Source organism: Lithobates pipiens, unplaced genomic scaffold (assembly GCF_037356315.1).
Source record: "Lithobates pipiens isolate NorthernLeopardFrog02 unplaced genomic scaffold, aLitPip1_a1.2 Scaffold_8, whole genome shotgun sequence".
Taxonomy (NCBI): Eukaryota; Metazoa; Chordata; class Amphibia; order Anura; family Ranidae; genus Lithobates; species Lithobates pipiens.
Window position 1 is genome coordinate 607,231,136 of NW_027507903.1, and position 21,118 is coordinate 607,252,253.

Below are 21,118 nucleotides of genomic sequence, written 5' to 3' on the forward strand. Positions count from 1 at the left end.
TATGAGTCTGTCCTCCTCCTGCAGGGTGATACAGACAGAAGGGAGCTATGTGTCAGTCCTCCTCCTGCAAGATGATACAGATTAGATGTGGCCCTTTTTTGGTAACCATCACCAGTCTTTCTTACCGTTTGTCTGCTGGCAATAATCTGATATTGTGTGTTGGACCGGAGTAAAGGAAACCATCGTACAGAGGAGGAAGAGAAGAGCAGCAGAACCTGCAGATGAGAGAAAGACATTACCGGATGGTTATATTAGTATTATTGCAATACTTCTTAATAAAGACAATGTTTAAGGTATTCTAACTAAAAGGAAGAACAAGGTGTAAATATTACAATCTGTAACTGTGTAGTAAAAACAGTTACACGTTATATGAAAATGACAACATATGTTCAGAAATAATGATAAATGAAAGATGAACCTTTTTAAATCTTTGTCAATTACATGCTATGAACAGATTTTAGAAGACGTTATTTTTACTTGCTTACATCCTGCAAATGCTGAGATTGGCCACTGTAGTAACTTTTTCTGACCTAAAGCGGAGCTTCAGGCTCCTTCAGAAAAAAGTCAGAAGCTACAAATACTGTAGCTGATGACTTTTAATATAATGACACTTACTTGTCCAGGAATCCAGCGGTGTCCTCACCCAAGCAGATTTTTTAATTGGCTATAGGGTGCTGCTGCCCTCTTGACTAAGGGAAACCGGCAGTGAAAACAACCAGCTTCCTACTGTGCATGTGCAAACCGCACTGCTCTTGTCAATGGGTCGGCTGCGGGTGAAGGAGGGGGTGCTGAACTTCCTCGGCAAATTGTCAACAGCTGGTACCCGCTCCTCCCCCCAAAAGGTGTTAAACCTGGCAGCGGGGGGGATTTGACAAGCAGAGCTTCCCCTTTTGGGTGGAACTTCACTTTATTAAGGTGGCAGGGCCTGCCTATGATAACAAGATCAGTTCCAGTAAGAAAATAATTGCATTGTCAGCACTCCTGTAGAGATATAACCAGTATAAGTCCAAATATAAAAGGCTCATTGCACTTAACCTGAGATGTGCCGGGGATGGCTGAAATATTATCTCAAGCTCTGTGCAGAGTAAGCCAACATTAGCCTGCTTACAAAATAGAAATTCGATTTTTATTTGGCTAAAAAATGCTAGCTGCCAGGTTACTAGAATCAAAGGGTAACTTTAATTAACATTAATGTGGATTTATTATTAATCAACAGTTGATTGATAGTAAATGGCTTCAGCCAATCACTAACCATGAGTGAAAGAAAAGTTTTTGTGTTTATCATTCATATTCTCTGAAAAATGGCCAAGAAATCATAAATTCTGCCAGGGTATGTAAACTTATGAGCACAACTGTGTGTATGTATATATATATATATATATATATATATATATATATATATATATATATATATATATATATATATATATATATATACATACATACACACACGCACACATCTAATTTATTTTTTAATATAAATTGATGTTTATACTGTATATGTTTTTTTCTTTTTTTGTAAAAAAATAAAATAAATGATAATCCTATTTATGCTTTTTAATTAGAAAGCAGCATACTTTTTGGCAGCTCATATAAAATTGACTAATCTTCTTCCTGGGAAGGGGAGAAAAGGAAGGTGCGACCCTCCTCAAAGTCATTCTGATTGGTGTGTAGTCTGATCTCTCCTGTTACTCAGATTTCATGTCCGTTTTTTATTATAATCCCTGTACACAATCCTGTGTGTACCTTACCTTGCTAGGTGGCTTGTCTCCAACTTTTGTACTTTGTCCTCCATCTTGTCCCCTGCAGGCCCATTCTTGCACATTCCCCCATGAAGCTTTAGCCTGAAACTGAAGCCCCTTTCCATGGCCCGGCTTAGCCAGCATACCCTCAATGCTCTCGATCAACAGGAGACGCCTTGCCCAGGAATTATCAACCCGCCGCACCTTACTGGGCGATGGCCCGGCAGGTCTGGGGACTGAGCAAGTGAGACAGCTTTGCGGTGAGTGAAGAATGGTCACGTCTTCAGCAAGAAACACAGCATAGGTCCTGAGTGAAAAGACAGAGAGACACAGAGATGGGCCAGTTAGTCTTCGTTAAGGTGAACCTGTTCTCTCCACATGAGTGAAAAAATGTTGGGATGCCAGATCTACCGCTTTGTTAGTATAAACTAACCTGATTAATAAATGTAAAATAACGATTCAACCTTTCACCATGCAGCATTGACTACATGGCACAGTCCATGCGACCAAAAAAACGCATATGAAAAAGAAGGAAGGAGGAGGCCTTCTAAGAAGGTCAACACATGGTGCAGTCCATTCTTCTTGGAAGGCCTCCTCACTCCTTCACTTTAATTCCAGCCCCACCAGCAGTACATTACACCCCCCTTGCACCATTCAGAAGAAAGACAACAGTGTAAGTTTCAAATCACACCATTTAGTGGTTAGATTTGGGAAACTTAACATTAATAAATCACCGGGACTAGATGGCTTGCACTCGAGGGTACTTAGGGAACTCAGTCAAGTAATTGCCAGACCATTGTTCCAAATTTTTACTGACAGTCTACTGACTGGAATGGTACCAGGTGATTGGAGAAAAACCAATGTAGCACCAATATTTAAAAAGGTCCCAAAATACATCCCTGGTAATTACAGACCATTCAGCCTAACATCAATAGTATGTAAACTCTTGGAGGGAATGATAAGGGACTATATACAAGATTTTAGTAATGAGAACGGTATCATTAGCAGTAATCAGCATGGATTCATGAAGAATCGTTCTTGCCAAACCAATCTACTAACCTTCTTTGAGGAGGTGAGTTGCCAGCTAGATAAAAGAAGGCCCATAGATGTGGTGTATCTGGATTTTGCAAAAGCATTTGACACAGTTCCCCATAAACGTTTACTGTACAAAATAAGATCCGTTGGCATGGACATAGGGTGAGTACATGGATTGAAAACTGGCTACATGGGCGAGTTCAGAGGGTGGTGATAAATGGAGAGTACTCGGAATGGTCAGAGGTGGGTAGTGGGGTCCCCCAGGGTTCTATGATGGGACCAATCCTGTTTAATTTGTTCATAAATGACCTGGAGGATGGGATAAACAGCTCAATCTCTGTATTTGCGGACGATACTAAGCTAAGCAGGGCAATAACTTCTCCGCAGGATGTGGAAACCTTGCAAAAAGATCTGAACAAATTAATGGGTTGGGCAACTACATGGCAAATGAGGTTCAATGTAAAAAAAAAAAAAAATATTGCATTTGGGTGGCAAAAATAGGAATGCAATCTATACACTGAGGGGAGAACTTCTGGGGGAATCTAGGATGGAAAAGAACCTGGTTGTCCTAGTAGATGATAGGTTCAGCAATGGCATGCAGTGGCAAGCTGCTGCTAACAAAGCAAACAGAATATTGGCATGCATCAAAAAGGGGATCAACTCCAGAGATAAAATGATAATTCTCCCGCTCTACGAGACTCTGGTCCGGCCGTACCTGGAGTATGCTGTCCAGTTCTAGGGACCAGTCCTCAGGAAGGATGTACTGGAAATGAAGTGAGTACAAAGAAGGACGACAAAGCTAATAAAGGATCTGGAGGATATTAGTTAAGAGGAAAGGTTACAAGCACTGAACTTATTCTCTCTGTAGAAGAGATGCTTGACAGGGGATATGATTTAAATTTACAAATACTGCACTGGTGACCCCACAATAGGGATAAAACCTTTCCGCGGAAGGGAGTTTAATCAGTGGCGGACCATCAATGGGGGGAGCATGGGGCTGCCGCCCTAGTCACAAGAAAAAAGGGCCCTTTAAAACATTTTAAAAATTAAAAAGGTCCTTTATGTGCACTGTGTTTGGGCGCCGGACACAGTGCACTATAGGAAGCGTCATGTCTATGCAAATACGTGATTGCAGAGAAGACTCATTTGCCTGGTTTTGAACTGGTTTGTGGTGCAATTGAGTGTGCCAGAATACTTCCTCCCGTACTGCTTGTATAGAAGATAAATCAGCGCAATAAAAAATTAATTAATGTTAAGTTTCCCAAGTCTAATTTTAAATCTGTCCTCTGTTAGCCATAAGGGTGCTTCCTGCGATGTGTCAGGAGGATGCAGTTTTGGTTACTGAAGCCCCCCCCCCCCCGATTCGAACTCAGGAGAAGAATAAATCAATACCTTCGCCATCTCCCCATCCTTTTGTAACCAGATGTCCTTCCTCATTCTTTATGGGGCCAATATGGTCTGTCATGCCTTTTTTTTACTGTTTACATACTTCAAGAATTTTGAGGGATTTGTTTTTGCTCTCCTTTTTAGCCGCCCTAATTGCACCCTTACATTTCTTGTTGCATTCTTTGTAAAGTCTGAATGCTGATGATGATCTCTCAGCCTTGTATTTTTTTAAGGCCTTCTCCTTTGCTTTTATATGCATTTTTACATTGGAGTTAAGCCATCCAGGACTTTTGTTCACTCTTTTAAACTTTATTGGGATGCACTGGCTAATGCCCTTATTTAATATGCTCTTAAAGCATACCCATCTCTCCTCCATATTCTTTGTTCCTAAGATTTTATCCCAATTTATATCTTCTAGCAAGGTTTGTAGTTTATGAAAGTTGGCTCTTTTGAAACTCAGTGTCTTTGTTTCCTTATGTTTCCTATTTGTGTGATTTATACTGAAGCCAATTAAAGAGGAAGTAAACCCTGATGAGTTTACTTCCTCTTTCATTCCCTGCAAAGGCAAAGCATAATGGACTACTATGCATTGCATAGTAGCCCATTATGTGTCACTTACCTGACACAGGAGCCAGCGAAGTCACCGCTGTCCCCTGTAGTCCGCCGCATCCATCTTCTCGGTGGGTCTCGCAGCTCCGCCGCTGTCATTTGGCGAAGCCGCGATGACGTCATTCCCGCGCATGCGCACGGGAGCCGAGAGGCACGGCATTACGCGGCATCTTCGTTATCGAGGATGCCACGCTCAGTGCGCCTGCGCGCCGCTGTCTACGGAACATGCGCCGTAGGCAGCAGTGCCCATCTTCGGGCAAATATCTCCTAAACCGTATAGGTTTAGGAGATATTTCTTGGAACTACAGGTAAGCCTTAATCTAGGCTTACCTGTAGGTCAAAGTGGTTTGTAAGGGTTTACAACCACTTTAACCTGTGATTGCCGTTTCCTAAATTGCCCCGTATGTCCACATCTGAGGTCTGTATTGTTGGTAATGAGTAGATCTAGTAACGCTGTTTCTAGTTGGTGCGTATACCATCTGACCCATGAAATTGTCCTGCAAGACTTTAGGAACTGACGCTTTAGACAAATGCGTGGTTCCCTCCGCACAGTCTATGTTTGGACAATTAAAATCCCCAATTATGATAACACTTCCCATCTTTGCTGCTAATACAAATTGTGATAGGAGATCCATCTCCCCATCCTCCCTCAGGTTAGGGGGCCTATAGCATACTCACAGCATTATTTTTTTCCTAAGCTTCATCCCTTTGGATCTCTACCCATAAGGATTCCACCTCCTCCCTAGCCCCCTTATTGATGTAATCTCTCACATTCACTTGTACATTATTCTTGATATATAGGCACACCCCTCCCCCTTTTTTACCCTCTCTAACCCTGCGTTTAAGGGAATAACCTTGAATGTTTGCCAGCCAATCGTGAGAGCTGTTGAACCAGGTCTCTGAAATTCCCACAAAAATGAAATCCTCCCGTTCAACAGTATCTCTAGTTCACCCATCTTGTCCGCCAGGCTCCTGGCATTGGTGAACATGCCACATAGTTTAGACCGGTCGCATACTATCCTCTTATTGGGTGTTCCGAGATTGCAAATAGGAATTGTTACTATACTTACCTTGGGTTTACGTGCTTTAGTCAACCTACCATTAATGCCCCAATACTACCCTCTGGAATATGTTCCACGTTGGCTATTTCTACCTCTGGACCCTCACCCCCGTCGCCTAGTTTAAAAACCCCTCTAACTTTTTGGCCATTTTTACTCCCAGCAGATCTACACCCTCCTCATTTAGGGGCAGTCCATCCTTTCTATAGAACTGGTGACCGACTGAGAAGTCGGCCCAGTTCTCCAGGAACTCAAACCCCTCCTTACTACATAAGCTCCTCAGCCACTCATTTACTTCCCTAATCTCCCTCTGCCTTTCTGGTGTGGCTTGAGGTACCGGTAGTATTCCTGAGAATACTACATTGGAGGTCCTTTTCCTTAATTTAGCTCCTAAGTCCCTAAAATAGTTCTTTAGGACACTCTATCTTCCTCTGACTTTGTCATTGGTGCCAACGTGCACCATGACAGCCGGGTCTTCCCCAGCCCCTCCCAGTAATCTATCCACCAGAGCCGTGATGTGCCAAACCCGAGCACCCGGTAGACAGCATACAGTTCGGCGCTTCAGGACTTTGTCACAGATTGCCCTTTCTCCATCTAAGAATTGAGTCCTCTACCATCCAGAATCTGTCTATCCTTTCCCTTCACTTCCCCCGCACTCTCACTGGAGGAGTTCTTCCACTGGCAGCTAGGAGAATCCCTCAGCTCCAGCAGTGCTGGTCTCTGACTGGCACTGTGAGTTGCTAAATGTTGTACCTTCATTAAATGTAACCATATTGCTACACTTAGAGGCGCCTCTCTTCTCTTTTATAATCTGTTGTGACATGACGCTACTTGTATATCAAGACATCGCTCATTTATCAATTCAAAATGTATTAAAAAATTTTGTTTGTCTTGCAAAACACTCTCAAACTAAGTTACCATTAAATCCAAAGTTTTACTGCATAAACTTGCCTTGGAAGTTGGAATTTGACAATACACCAAGCAGAAAGACCAAGGACGTTACACAGCTTAGGATTCGGGAAGCTGACCCACCCTTCGGCAGCACTGCCCATTCCTTTCAATGGCAGGGGCGCACCACACCAAAAATGCTGCTTGCAGGACTTTTCTCTCGTTCTGCAAGCGCACCGCCCCCGTGTGAAAGCACTTGGGCTTTCACACTGGGGAGGCATGAAAGGTGCTTTTCAGACGCTTTACAGGTTCTATTTTTAGTGCTAAAACGCCTGAAAAGCACCCCAGTGTGAAAGCGGTCTTAAGGTTTGGCAATAAAACCTGGAAGCGGATTGGTTTCTGTGCATAAGCGAGCCAGCATTAGTAAATAAACCCCATTGTCTTCAATACAGGGTATCTTAGATTTTTTTATTATGGTTTGCCAACAGATTCTCTTTAATAATCTCCATTCTCCTTTTGAGCCAGCAGTTCATGCTTTAGGTTCTTTTTCAAATGTCTTCCTTGAGACTCCTTCAACCCCTCTGTGGAAACACCCTTTCTATGCCCCTTGCTTTGCGTTGGCTCCATCTGAGGTTATAGTAAAGTTAGCATTTTCTGAATATAAAAAAAAAAAAAAACACTATAGTTATGCTGTCTCTTTAGCTAAGCCATATTGCTTTTGGAATCCTTTGTCACATACATACAGTATGTAATAAAGCGTCAGTTTAAAAATATATAACTTAAAACAAAACAATTAAAATCTATTCAAATCTATTAGGCCCCTTTCAGACAGAGCAGAAGCCATCATGTGGATCCCCCTGTTCAGCGGGGGATCTCTCCGCGCATCCCCCTGTTCAGCGGGGGGATCTCTCCGCGCATCCCCCTGTTCAGCGGGGATCTCTCCGCGCATCCCCCTGTTCAGCGGGGGATCTCTCCGCGCATCCCCCTGTTCAGCGGGGGATCTCTCCGCGCATCCCCCTGTTCAGCGGGGGATCTCTCCGCGGATCCCTGCTGATCAGGCAGATGACAGGTCTGTGTCTGCTCCATCTCTATGGGGCAGTTGGATGGACTGCCTGTCTGTTTCCATTTGACTGTCATCCGATCTGATCCCCGGGATCCAATCCCCATCCGTCTGTTTTTAGTGGACATGATCAGATCAGATGATGGCGGGTGTTAGCGGACTCATGTCCGCTGACATCCGCTGCTCCATAAAGAATAATGGGTGGCCTGATCGGGTCTGCCTGAAAATTGGACAGGCCGACCCTATAGGCAGTGGCGTCACTAGGGTTGGTGTCACCCGGTGCGAAAAAAAAAAACAACTATAGTCCCCCCTCAGTACAGACCTCCCTCCACTAACTACAGACCCTCCTCCCACAGTATAGACCCCCCTCCCTCAATACAGACCACCCTCCATCAATATAGACCCCCCTCCCTCAGTACAGGCACCCCTTCAGTGCAGACCCCTCTATCAGTACAGACACCCCCATCTTGGTGCAGACCCCCCCACCTCAGTACAGACACCCTTCAGTACAGACACCCCCCTCAGTGCAGACCCCCCCCCCTCACTACAGACACCCCCCTCAGTGCAGACCCCCAGCAATACAGACACCCCTTCCATGCAGACCCCCATGCACACACCCCCCTCCGTGCAGATTCCACAGGGCAGACCCCCCAGCAGTACAGACACCCCCCCAGTGCAGACCCCCGTGCAGGCACCCCCCAGTGCAAACACCCCTCTCCATGCAGACCTGCGTGCAGACACCCCAGTGCAGACCCCCCAGCAGTACAGACACCCCCCAGTGCAGACACCCCCCAGTGCAGAAACCCCCAGCAGTACAGACACACCCCCTTACAGACCTCAGAACAGCAGATAATCATACCCACACAGCGGTGTGTGTCCCTCGAACTTGGGCTCCTCCTCCTCTATGGATGTAAACAGAGAGGAGGGGGAGGCGGCTTCGTTCTGCTCCGCTGAGGGACACAGCCGCGGCGTGGGACACAGTGCAGCAGGCGGTGTTGGCGGTGCCACTACCCACGGGTGTCACCCCTCTGGTGGGTGTCACCCGGTTGCGGCCCGCACCCGCCTAGCAAAGCCACTGCCTATAGGTCCGATAGTGTGAACAGGGACTTGGAAGTAAACTTTGTGGACTTTCTGCCTTGGCACAGATGCTGTGTGGTTGCAATTAGCCACACAGCAGGCAAGCTGACTTATCCCACTTGTTGCTGCTCTGTATAAATACTTCTAATGAACTGTGTAACATTTACACAACACTAATGAAGAGGATTCTCATACGCCCACAGTTGTACATGCTGTTTCACGACTGACTCAGATAATAAATAACACACAACGCAAACAAGTCTTTATGTGTTATCAGCTGGGAAATTCTTTCTACGTTTCACAGATCATCACAGCAGGACCCCCGCTGTAATGAATCATTAGAGCAACCACCTCATCATTCCTTTTATACAAAATACCAGGGCTTCAAACAGCAACCGGCTTCCATGTTGACTAGTTAGGTATTATGTCCAGGAATTTGATCTTATTATTTTAGCTGAAAGACAATGGAAGACTGAATTTTGGCATAGCTGCCCAGTCAGCAACTCTCCCTTTCAGCTGGGATCATACGACCCTCTCATGTCTTTGAAAACCTTTTGAAACCTAAAACAAGAGTAATATATGCAAGTAAAAAAGATACCAGCAGGGACACTCATTCAGTCTGAGCGTTTGTGGCTGTTGAGGGACCATTGGTATTTCAACTACAAATACGCCACACATCTGCTGCCGGAGCCTTCTTAGGAGGTAATGTCCATGCAAATACTACTACAGGTACGAATTTCAGATTATTGTAAAAAGAGCAAACAGAATTCTGGGATGCATCACTAGAGGGATCATCAGCAGGAGGAAGGAGGTCTCAATTCCTCCATATATATCTTTATATAACTAGAAGGATCACCAGCAGGTGGAAGAAGGTCCTAATTCTTCTATATAGATCTTTAGTTATCACCAGAGGGGTCACCAGCAGCAGGAAGGGTTTCCTGATTCCGCTATATAGATATATATTTATTGCAAGAGGAATCACCAGCAGGAGGAAGGAGGTCCTGATTCCTCAATATAGATCTTTAGTTATCACCAGAAGGAGGAAGAAGGTTCTGATTCCTTTATATAGATCTTTTTATTTATTTATGTTTTGGAAAAAAAATGTTACCCCTTCAAGAGGAAGTAAACCCTGATGGGTTTACTTCCTCTTTCATTCCCTGCAAAGGCAAAGCATAATGGACTACTATGCATCGCATAGTAGTCCATTATGTGTCACTTACCTGACACAGGAGCCAGCGATGTCACCGCTGTCCCCTGTAGTCCAGCGCATCCATCTTCTCGGTGGGTCTCACTGCTCCGCCGCTGTCTTTCGACGAAGCCGTGATGACGTCACTCCCACGCATGCGCACGGGAGCCGAGACGCGCGGCATCGTCGTAGTTGACAATGCCGTGCTCAGTGCGCCTGCGCATGCGCCGTAGACAGCGGTGCCTGTCTTCGGGCAAATATCCCCTAAACCGTATAGGTTTAGGAGATATTTCTTGGACCTACAGGTGAGCCTTAATCTGGGCTTACCTGTAGGTCAAAGTGTGTTGTAAGGGTTTACAACCACTTTAACAAGACATTTCTCTCCCTTTTTTTTTTTTATTTAGAATCAGATACTTTTTTTATATAGAATTTTTAAAATTTTTTTTTATAGATCATAGATCTTTAGTTATCACTAGAGGCTTTACCAGCAGGAGGAAGGAGTTCCTGATTCCTCTAGATCTTTATTTATCACTAGAGTTGGAGTGGCCTTTTATCATGGCCCCCCTGCTGGGCAACCATCCTATGAAAACGTACCTGTTACGTTGCTCTATGTCGTTTTCTTTGCATTGCAGAGTTTCCACCACCAGCTGATACCGACGCACCTCAAGGACACACCCTGAGACACAGAGTAAACCAGAGATCAGGGCCAGACTGGGATAAGAAGCACCCATGCATGGTATAATTACAGCTAGGTATGTGTGCAAACCCTGCTGAAACTGATGGAGACATAAGCGGACCATGGAATCCATCCATAATTGCTTTTCCTCCTCTACTGACCAGATGTATGCTTACACCATAAATCTAAGTTCAAGTTTTAAATACCTTGCCTCTAATGGCCACTGGAGTTCTAAATGACGAGGGGCTCAGGCCCAACTCTCTCATTCAAATGTCAATTGCCAGAACTTCAGTGGGCAATGGGGCTATGGTATTTTGATTACAGGGGGCGAAGCTTAATCTAGACTTGGGTAGAAGCCAATGCCCTTTGTAAAGCCTGGGAGATCCACAGAGATCTACCTGAGGACTAATGCAGGTATCTGCAAATGCCACAAGGTAAGTGAACTTCAGCACAGTTATTACCTTGGATATATTTTAGGCCATGTTGAGTCAACACTCAAATTGGTGCCTTGATGTGTCTGTGAGCCCATGTGTACAACCCATACTACAGTCACCTCGTTTTATGATGATCACCAGCTAAAGGAAAATAGTTTTATAAGGTGCTGAAATCATGACATATGGCTTTACATTTTACCCTTTCTAAAGTAGAAATATAGCCTTGCATTAATACATTTGTGCTGTAGCAGTTATAGGTCCATCTGCACTTACAGTTTTCTCTTAGCCCCTAAAAATACCTGTTGATCCTGCCAGTGTGGTCCACCTAATGCAGCTTCCTGTGATGGGGTGGCAATGATGCTGCTCTGCTCCTAAATTCAGAGCAGAATTGTCGCTCTCATGTAGGCGGTGCTTGCTTCTACTACAGTGGTATAAAAAGAAGTTGTAGGGGGCGGGGGTATTAGCCCTGTCACTTCCTGTAACTTGTCAATCAGCACTGGCCACTCCTTGTCCTGCCCACTGCTGGGTTGACAGCACTGCCTCTGTTACAGAACCCCCTCCCCATTGTGAGCGGCAGTGTCTGGGAGGGGGGACGTGAGAGACACAAATGGAGGATTTGGCTCAGTCATTGAAGGTAAAGAAGTTTTAGGTTTGCCTTCTGAGACTTGTTCTTCACATTATAACTGGATTTGGCACTTCTTTAGAATCTCATACTGGAGACTTTAGTTGTATTTTAACTGCAATAATGCAGCAAGCATGAAGACAAGAACACAACACCTTAACAGACTATGCCCTTCCCTTGTACCTATCCTGCAAACAATGCCATTCTAATTGACAGCATTGTTATTGTTACAACACTGTGTAAGGTAATGCTTTAGAAATACATTTTCATGGATTTACCTATCCAAGCAATGGGAGAGTTTGGCAGAAGCAGGCAGGTGAGGGAAGAGGACTGATCCCTTAACTGGAGGAATCCTGAGGATGAAGCATGAAGAACACCAAGCAGGACCTAGGAGTTGGATAGAGCAAAAGAAAGAGAAAAAAAAAGAGAAAGAAAGAAAAGAGAAAAAAAAAGAGAAAGACATGAGAAAGAGAAAGAAAAGAGAGAGAGAGAGCGCGAGAGAAAGAAAGAAAGTAAGTGAGAAATAGAGAGAAAAAGAAAGCGATAAATAGAAAAGGAAAGCGATAGAGAGAAAAAAAAGTGAGGAATAGGGAGAAAAATAAAAATAGAAAGAAAGAGAAAGAGAGAGAGAGAGAGAGAGAGAGAGAGAGAGAGAGGGAGAGGGAGAGGGAGAGGGAGAGGGAGAGGGAGAGGGAGAGGGAGAGGGAGAGGGAGAGGGAGAGGGAGAGGGAGAGGGAGAGGGAGAGGGAGAGGGAGAGGGAGAGGGAGAGAGAGAGGGAGAGAGAGAGAGAGAGAGAGAGAGAGAGAGAGAGAGAGAGAGAGAGAGAGAGAGAGAGAGGGAGAGGGAGAGGGAGAAAGAAAGAGAGAAACAGAAAGAAAGAAAGAAAGAAAGAAAGAAAGAAAGAAAGAAAGAAAGAAAGAAAGAAAGAGAGAAAGAGAGAAAGAAAGAGAGAAAGAAAGAAAAAAAAAAAAAAAGAGAGAGAGAAAAAGAAATATGGTGTTAAGAGATGTCATTAAAATGAATGGATGAGAAGCAAAACAAGATTTTGCTCCTAGTCTCAGTCAACTGGCATCTTTTATATTTTAGGCACACATTCCACATGTGCCAAACAGACAGGTGACACCCGCAGTTCCTAATTACACAAATCATTATCTGGAGGAGGAGGGGTGTTACTAGAAAGCTAAATTGACAAACCCAGTCTCCTCATTGGACAGCGAGTCAGCACCATCATCTCTGTCCAAGGAGTAACTAGATGACCCAGGAAGGAGTAATGGTAAACCAGGAACCATCAGAGTAACTTTTCTAGCTGGCAGAGTTGTGTATATCACAAGAATAAACACAAACAGAAGTGAGAGGTGATCCCTCCAAAGTCGGGGAAATCCCCTCTTAGAAAGAGGTTGTCGGAACAAGTGTCTCCATTGGAAGATTTCCTTTCTACTTCCGCTCAGTGACAACTGAACATTTTAGACTTTACATCTCTTCCCTAGAGAAAAATAAATAAAACCTGACAGAGGTCCTAACCCTTAACTTTACTTAAACCCCCCACCCCCCATCCCCCCCCCCCCCAAAAAAAAATGTCAATCTACTTATAATTTGACTCCCAAACACAAATACCATACTGGGTCCATGTGTCCTTTACTCAATGCAGATAAATCATGGTTGAGTGGAGGGGCTGACAGAGGGCTGTACACTGCTTCCTGGAAACATCACAGTACTCTGCCTCAGTACTCCTCTCCAGAGCCCTCAGTCATGATGCAAGTAGTAGATTGGCTTTTGGAAGGGGCTATGCAAACGCCAAAAATGCCTTGATGTCAGTCTGGAATAATGGGCGTTCCTAGGCAGGTTGTATTTGCATGCAGACCGACCTGGGTAACACTCACGTATGACGCTGAGCCTCCATGATTGAAAGAACTGAACTTCAATGAATGAAAGGGGTGGGCCAGAGACAGTCAGGCTAGGGAGGAAGGAGCTAGATGATGTTGGACTTGCTGAAGCTTCTAATGCACATGACGTGATTACCCTTTTGCAGTAGCTCACTAAAAATGACATTTTTGTTGCAGAGAATGCCTAAAATCTGGCATACATCTTTGTGCAGACTTTTAGGAAAACCGGTGAGCTGCAACGTTACAGAAAATGTCAGCGGCTGCTACTTGAAAAGGAAAGATAATTTGTAATAACATTCAATTACAATATAGCTTGTGTAACTATTGTATACGTTATATTGTTTTTTTTTTGCATGAAAGTGGAGTAACACTTTAAAAAAAGACAGGTACTCACATGAGGAGGAGAGAGGTCCTCTGATGGCAGAGAGTAATGACACCAGTCAAGGCTGCGATTGGACTCCTTCCTCTGCAGATACTGAGACTTACAGGCTAAAGATGAGAAGTGAGAGAGCGGCGGGAGACACCAGGGCGGAGGCAGGCGGGAGTACTGAAAACAAGATCCAAAAAAGGGAAATTAGTATATATCTTTCAACAAAGAAGGTCTTCCTGAAACAATAAAGCCTGCAACTCTAACATCCATTGCAACAATTCTTTTTTGGCTACATGGCATAATACAGCAGTAACAAGCTAACACGTTTCGTCCAAAGTCTTACACATAGTATGCATGAGTAAGGCTTCGGCTGAAATGCGTTAGCGTGTTACTGGTGTATCCTGCCATGTAGCCAATAAAGAATTATGGATGTTACTGAGTAGCCGACTTTATTGTATTAGATGAGAATTCCTACAATTCACAGGAATCTGGGCCAGAGCACCGGTTTCCAGGCTCCCAGGTAATTTGCGTTAGATTGCGAAATATTTCCCATTTTTAGAAGTTTTAGAAACCTCTTCCTCCAGTTTTTTTTAAAACTAAACAAAGCCCCAAAAAATGACAGCTTAACCCATTCCTCCGGAAGGACAAGAAGCCAGAGGAGTGTTGAAAATATTCTCCCTAGCTATACAGTATACAGTTATTTAGTCCTGTCCCAGTTGTTGTAGACCCTTTAAGTTACCAGATGAATGCAGGCCCTTAAAGGGGCCACCCTGCATTCACCAGCAGTACCGGGACAAGTTGTCCAACTCCCAGGATGAGGATGCGGAACTGCCCCCCCCCCCCCCCAGCTGCTCATGAGAGCTGTAAAATGGGTGTACTGCCCTGCGCCCATTCTCTGCCCCCTGCTCCGGCTGGCCATGGTTGGTATGGAGTGTGCAATGCCCGACCAATTGTTTGCTTTATGGTGCAACTGGGGCAGCCTTCCCTCCTGCTCTCCTCTTGCCCCGGCCCTGTTCCCCAGCACACCCCGACACACTATGACTGGTGACAGATTACAGCTAGCTATGAAAATAAACATTGGGAGAGGAGATTGTAATCAAACAGTGTCAGGGAAGGCTTACCCATAGCACAGATGAAGTTTCTGGGCGCATACGTATGCGCAGGGAGGCAACTGGCCGAGCAGAGGTGCATGGACGTGGGCATAGGTGCGAATGCGCACAAGCACATGGCCATCACCAATACTGGCACCAAACGGCTATTTAAACAAGGCTGCAGCATTGGCTGTTTGGTCAACAGCGTTCTGTGTGTTTATCCCAGGTTCCTGTGCCGGAGTTCTGATCCTGACCCTGCTTGCTCCTGACTACATTTGCCTGCTAGCTGCCTTGGCCTCGGCTTTGTTCTTGGATTCTGCTTTTGCCTCCCATTGCTGATCTAATCTGCCTCACCCTTGCCGACATTGGCCTGTGACCCGACTACTCTTCTGCCTGACATTTATGTCAATTACCAACCCGGCTTGTCTGACCCTGCACTCTTCTAATCCTGCCTGCTTCAGCTCCTTCAGTCCAGCAAGCTCACATCTGGCTCCTGCTTCTTGCTGTACAGGGATCATTGTTGCCTGTATTTTATTTCGATGTCTATATTGCTTCCAATCAATACCTCCTTTTTACTCCTGAGGAAGTGGATGCAAGGTCTGTTGAGAAATCAAATGCCCTCACCACTTGTACTGTATATTAGCATCAATATGTCAATTGCAACATAATGCAATACTGAAACAGCAATGGGGAATATTTTTACCCCAACTGTATGCTGAAGTGTGATCACCTGATACCACTAAAGTCTTGTTTATATAATAGTATTGTGATAGCGAATTCTTCAGGGATGTGGGAACCTTAAAATATTGAAACTAGTTTACAACCCACATTTGCTTTATACGTTAAGGCAGGGGCACCCAAGCTTTTCAGTACAAGAGCAGCATTGTATATTTTACAAATAGTCATGAGCCAAAAAAATTCCCATCAGGGCCCCCATCAAAGTTCCTCTATACATCAGAGTCCCCCTTTACATCAAGGACCCCATCAGAGTCCTCCCTTACATTAGGGTCCCTATCAGAGTCCCTCCTTACATAAGGGTCCCCTCTCAGGGTCCCCCCTGACATTAGGGTCACCTATCAGAGTCCCACCTGAGTAACAGAGTGAGGTCTATGCTCAAGCCAATGCCAATGGGAAGGTATAAATGGGTTTCTTGGAAATAACATCAGAGGACATCCAGAATAGTCCCCAAGGGCACTTCTCAATATAAACCAGCAGGAGGAGAAGAGCGCTTAAAAGGGGAACTATACTCCCCTCTGCTGCAGCGAGCTCCCTCACTTGGCATCTTTCTGGTTTTTTTCTAGGTGTGGGATCTGATTGGCTAGGCTGGGATGACAACTCCCGCACAGCTCAGCGTATAGCTGTAGGCAGCCGATGGGTAGATCGCAAACACTGCTTTGCTGATCATCCCCCCTATCCTCTGCTGCTCTCATCTTAACAGCGGAGTGGACAGTGGGAGGCAGCACAGAAATGATTGGACCTTTCAAGTTAACCCACAGGTAATTGGTTGCTTGGACGCCGGGTGGTCACCAACTCGACCAGCTCCCACTTGCCCCTTCGTCCAATACTGTGCTGCCTGCCGCTCTCCACTCTGCTGTACACCCCCAAGGTAGGAGAGTGCTACCTACACCCTGCTGCCATGGAGGCCAATGAACACCACTGGGGGGACAGAGGACACTACTGTTGAGGTCGGGGCGGGGGGGGGGGGGGGTTATGCAAAGAGCACTACTGTATGTGTGTTTTGAGGGAGGGGGCCAGAGGGGTACGGAACACTACTGTAGGGTGGGTTGATGTGAAGAGGGACAGAGGACACTGCTATTGGGGGTGGGGGGCAGAGGATAATACTGTGGGGGGTGATGTGAAGGGGGGCAGAGGGCACTGCCATGACACACTATGTGCTCCTTATGCCTTCTTTTTATTGGGGGGGCTCAACCTCCCCCCCCCCTCTCCTGAGGAAATTTACTAAAACTGGAGCAATCAGAGCCTGGTGCATCCATATATTGTAACCAATCAGCTTCTAACTTCAGCTTGTTCAATTAAAGGGTTTTTTTTTTTTTTTTTTAAATAACAAAGACTTTATACTTACCTCCACTGTGCAGCTCGTTTTGCAGAGTGGCCCCGAACCTGCTCTTCTGGGGTCCTTCGGCAGCTCAGATAACCCCCCTGGGAGAAGCGCTTTCCCGGGGGGGTTTTACTTTGCGGGCGGCTCCCAAGTCCAGCATTTGCATCCACAGATACGAATGCCAGACTCGGCCCCATCCCCTGGTGCCCGAGTCATTTGTTTTGATTGACAGCAGTGGGAACCAATGGCTGTGCTGCTATCAATCTATCCAATCAGGACACGAGACACCGGCCGGAGGTGGTGTGCTCATTCCCTTCACGCAAATTTTGGGGCTCAGGTAAGTATAAGGGGGGCGCTGCTTTAAAAAAAGTTTTTCACCTTAATACATACAATGCATTAAGGTGAAAAACGGCAAGGGTTTACAACCCCTTTAAGCTTTGACAATAAAACCTTGCACTCGCCAGTTTTACTAAATCCTCCCCCAAATTAAGTCTCTTCTGCAATTAAAAGCCTTCCTACTTAAAAATATTAAAATTTTTAACTAAAGTTTTCCAATAAAGAAAAGACCAGGATACCGCCTACCAGGCTGAGCTGCAGGATTCACAGGAATCCCAACTTTTGAAATTTTACGCACATATGCCCGGAGTGGGCCTTTAATGCCCAAAAGCTGCAGATATGCGTCACTGGGGGTCCACTGTTTCTGTGCCGAGAGCATGCTCATGGTGTGCTCCCACACACAGGGGCCGAGCTGTCAGAGACAGCTCTCAGTTCCCAGTAACAATCGGTAGTTGGCGGGATCGGTTTCTGATCATGTGACCACTGTGAAAGCCAATCATAGTGGTCACATGATCATGGTTCTTTCCTACATTTTGGCCTACAGACTCTATTAACTACCTGCTGACCAGCCGCCGTCATTATATGACGGCAGTTGTAATATGAAGGAGAAGGGGTCTCACCGCTCCAGGAGCACACATGCAGGCTGTAAACGGTCTCTTCGGCTGGGAAGCCACAGGTGCTGGCTATTACCACTAGCAACAGACGAAAAACAAGCTCTGGACTGCCGCACTCTTCAGAAGATCACTTTCTTTTATTGGAAAATCACATCACAGCTCAACACTTTGTTGAGCTGTGATGTGATTTTCCAATAAAAGAAAGTGGTCTTCTGAAGAGTGCTGCAGTCCAGAGCTTGTTTTTCGTCTGTTATTATATGACGGCAGGTTGGCTCTCCTGTGTGAATCACTGTAGCTGTACGGCGGAAGCTTTAAGGGTTATAGGGGGCGTGCACGTGCCCACCGCACATTCCTGAAGCCAATGCGCATGGCCGTAATATCCGCCAGCCACCCGTGATCGCTCCTCACAGAGCCAGAATGGGGATCTGTCAATGTAAACAGACAGATCCCTGTTCTGACAAGGAAGTAGAGAGAGGTCTGCTGTTCCTAGTGATCAGGAACAGCGATCTCTCTCCTCCTCCAGTCAGTCCCATCCACCCACAGTGAGAAACACCTCCCTAGGGAACACATTTAACCCCTTGATCGCCCCCTAGTGTTAACCCCTTCCCTGCCAGTGACATTTACAAAGTAATGTCGTTATTTTTAGCTTTGATCGCTGTATAAATGTCAACGGTCCCAAAAAAAAGTGGCAAAAGTGTCCGCCGCAATGTCACAGTCCTGCTAAAAATCAGAGATCGCCGCCGTTACTAGTAAAAAAAAAATATAAAAATGTCATAAATATAATTTTGTAGACGCTATAACTTTTGCGCAAACCAATCAATATCCGCTTATTGTGATTTTTTTTTTTTTACCTAAAATATGTAGAAGAATACATATTGGCGTAAACCGATGAAGACATTTTTTTGGGGATATTTATTATAGCAAAAAATTAAAAAATATTGTTTTTTTCCCCAAAATTTTCACTTTTTTTGTTTATAATGCAAAAAATAAAAACCAGAGGTGATCAAATACCACCAAAAGAAAGCTCTATTTGTGGAAAAAAAAGGAGTCAGTTTTATTTGGGTGCAGCATCACACGACTGCACAATTATCAGTTAAAGCGACGCAGTTGCGTATCGCAAAAAATGCCCTGGTCATTAAGGGGGCAAATCCTTCTGGTCCTTAGGTGGTTAAAGGGATGCAGAGGCTGGGTGGGAAGAGGTTAATCTAAACCTGAAATTTTATATTTTGCGGCCTTCTAAGCATCAATACTACTCAACAACTCTCTTCTTCCTCCATCTAATGGTCCTATGTCCTCCCTTCGTGATGCTCCTACCTCATGGAGTGGACAGTCATGTGGATTGGCCACCATCTCCTCATACAGGTCCCTTTCCTCCCTCCCATCCGACAAACTTGACAGCGAGGAATTCAGCAACTTCTCCGTGACGCTCTGTGAAGAGGACCCCATGTGTCGGGTGAGGCAGCGCTGCCGGACAAACTGAGGCCGCAGTCTGGAAGATACAGTGCAAAGTAACAATTAAAGCTTAGCTAAAAAAAAATATGATATATTGCATCTTACCAACCAGACGATAGATGTGGTGGCTGCATTCGTTTTTTTTTCCAGGCTTTGTTTCCTTTATTTTTTTCCTGGTGATCCTGTCAGTAATGCACTTCCTGTAATAGGGTGACAACCCTCCTTCATTTTACTGGAGGAAGCAGAGTTGTCATCCTAGGACAGGGCTAAAAAAACACCTCCAGCTCTCCTCCTCTCCAGAACATAGAGGGGAAGGGCTCTGTAGGTCTCAGTGTAACTGATAGCAAAGCACAGGAAAGGAATCCTGGAAGTTATCAGATGACAAGATTTCTGGCAGGATCAACAGCTATTTTCCAGAACTTATTAAAACAGTGATAAAAAAATTTTCAATAGTATATTGAATGGATCAAAAGGGAGCAAAGCCTAACTCCAGGCAAAAGTTTTATCCCTTGCAGTGCTCATACTGAAAAGGTAAAAAATTTTTATTAACCACTTAAATACCGGGCACCTTTACCCACTTCCTGCCCAGGCCAATTTTCAGTGCCGTCACTTTGAATGACAATTGCGCGGTCATGTAACACTGTACCCATATGACTTTTATCATTTTTTTCCACACAAATAGAGCTTTCTTTTGGTGGTATTTAATCACTTCTGAGTTTTGTTTTGTTTTTTGCTAAAAAAAACGAAAAAAAAAGGGCAAAAGGTATGACAGAAACTAAAATAAGTAACTTTTCTCCTTCACTGATGTGTGCTCATAAGGCTACACTGACGGGCACTGATAGGCTGCACTATTAAGCAGCACTAATAGGTGGCACTGATAAGCGGCACTTATGGGAAATTACTTGCATATATGATGGTCACAGATTGGCATCACTGATGGGCACTGTTGGGGCTCCACTGATGATCAGTGCCCGGATTATCTGTACAGGTCTCCCCTGTGAGGAAATGCCACTGATCGATTCTCCTCACCATGAACATGAGGTCACCATGATATGTCACCAGGTCACCATGATACATTTTCCATCAGCTTCAATGAACTGTGGTCACCACAATATGTGCTCCATTAGCTTCAACGAACTGTGGTCACTGTGATTTGTGTTCCATTAGCTTTAATGAACTGTGGTCACCACAATATGTTTCCATTAGCTTCAATGAACTGTGGTCACCACGATATGTGTTCCATTAGCTTCAATGAACTGTGGTCACCACGATATGTGTTCCATTAGCTTCAATGAACTGGTCACCACGATATTTGTTCCATTAGCTTCAATGAACTGTGGTCACCACGATATGTGTTCCATTAGCTTCAATGAACTGTGGTCACCACGATATGTGTTCCATTAGCTTCAATGAACTGTGGTCACCACGATATGTGTTCCATTATCTTCAATGAACTGTGGTCACCACGATATGTGCTCCATTAGCTTCAATGAACTGTGGTCACCACGATATGTGTTCCATTAGCTTCAATGAACTGTG

At 44.9% G+C, this 21,118-nt stretch overlaps 1 protein-coding gene across 2 annotated transcripts in view; it reads right to left on the bottom strand.

Annotated features, from left to right (window-relative positions):
• The window catches only part of CTC1 (CST telomere replication complex component 1), a 101,996-nt gene that overhangs the window by 41,897 nt on the left and 38,981 nt on the right, over window positions 1–21,118 (bottom strand). For both annotated transcript variants that reach the window (XM_077470612.1, XM_077470613.1), the window contains 6 exons: window positions 19,442–19,616; window positions 14,052–14,204; window positions 12,052–12,160; window positions 10,636–10,717; window positions 1,752–2,049; window positions 126–215 (listed from right to left, as the gene is read on the bottom strand). In XM_077470612.1, the coding sequence (XP_077326738.1) occupies window positions 126–215; window positions 1,752–2,049; window positions 10,636–10,717; window positions 12,052–12,160; window positions 14,052–14,204; window positions 19,442–19,616 (907 nt within the window). The remainder of the gene's footprint in view (window positions 1–125; window positions 216–1,751; window positions 2,050–10,635; window positions 10,718–12,051; window positions 12,161–14,051; window positions 14,205–19,441; window positions 19,617–21,118) is intronic.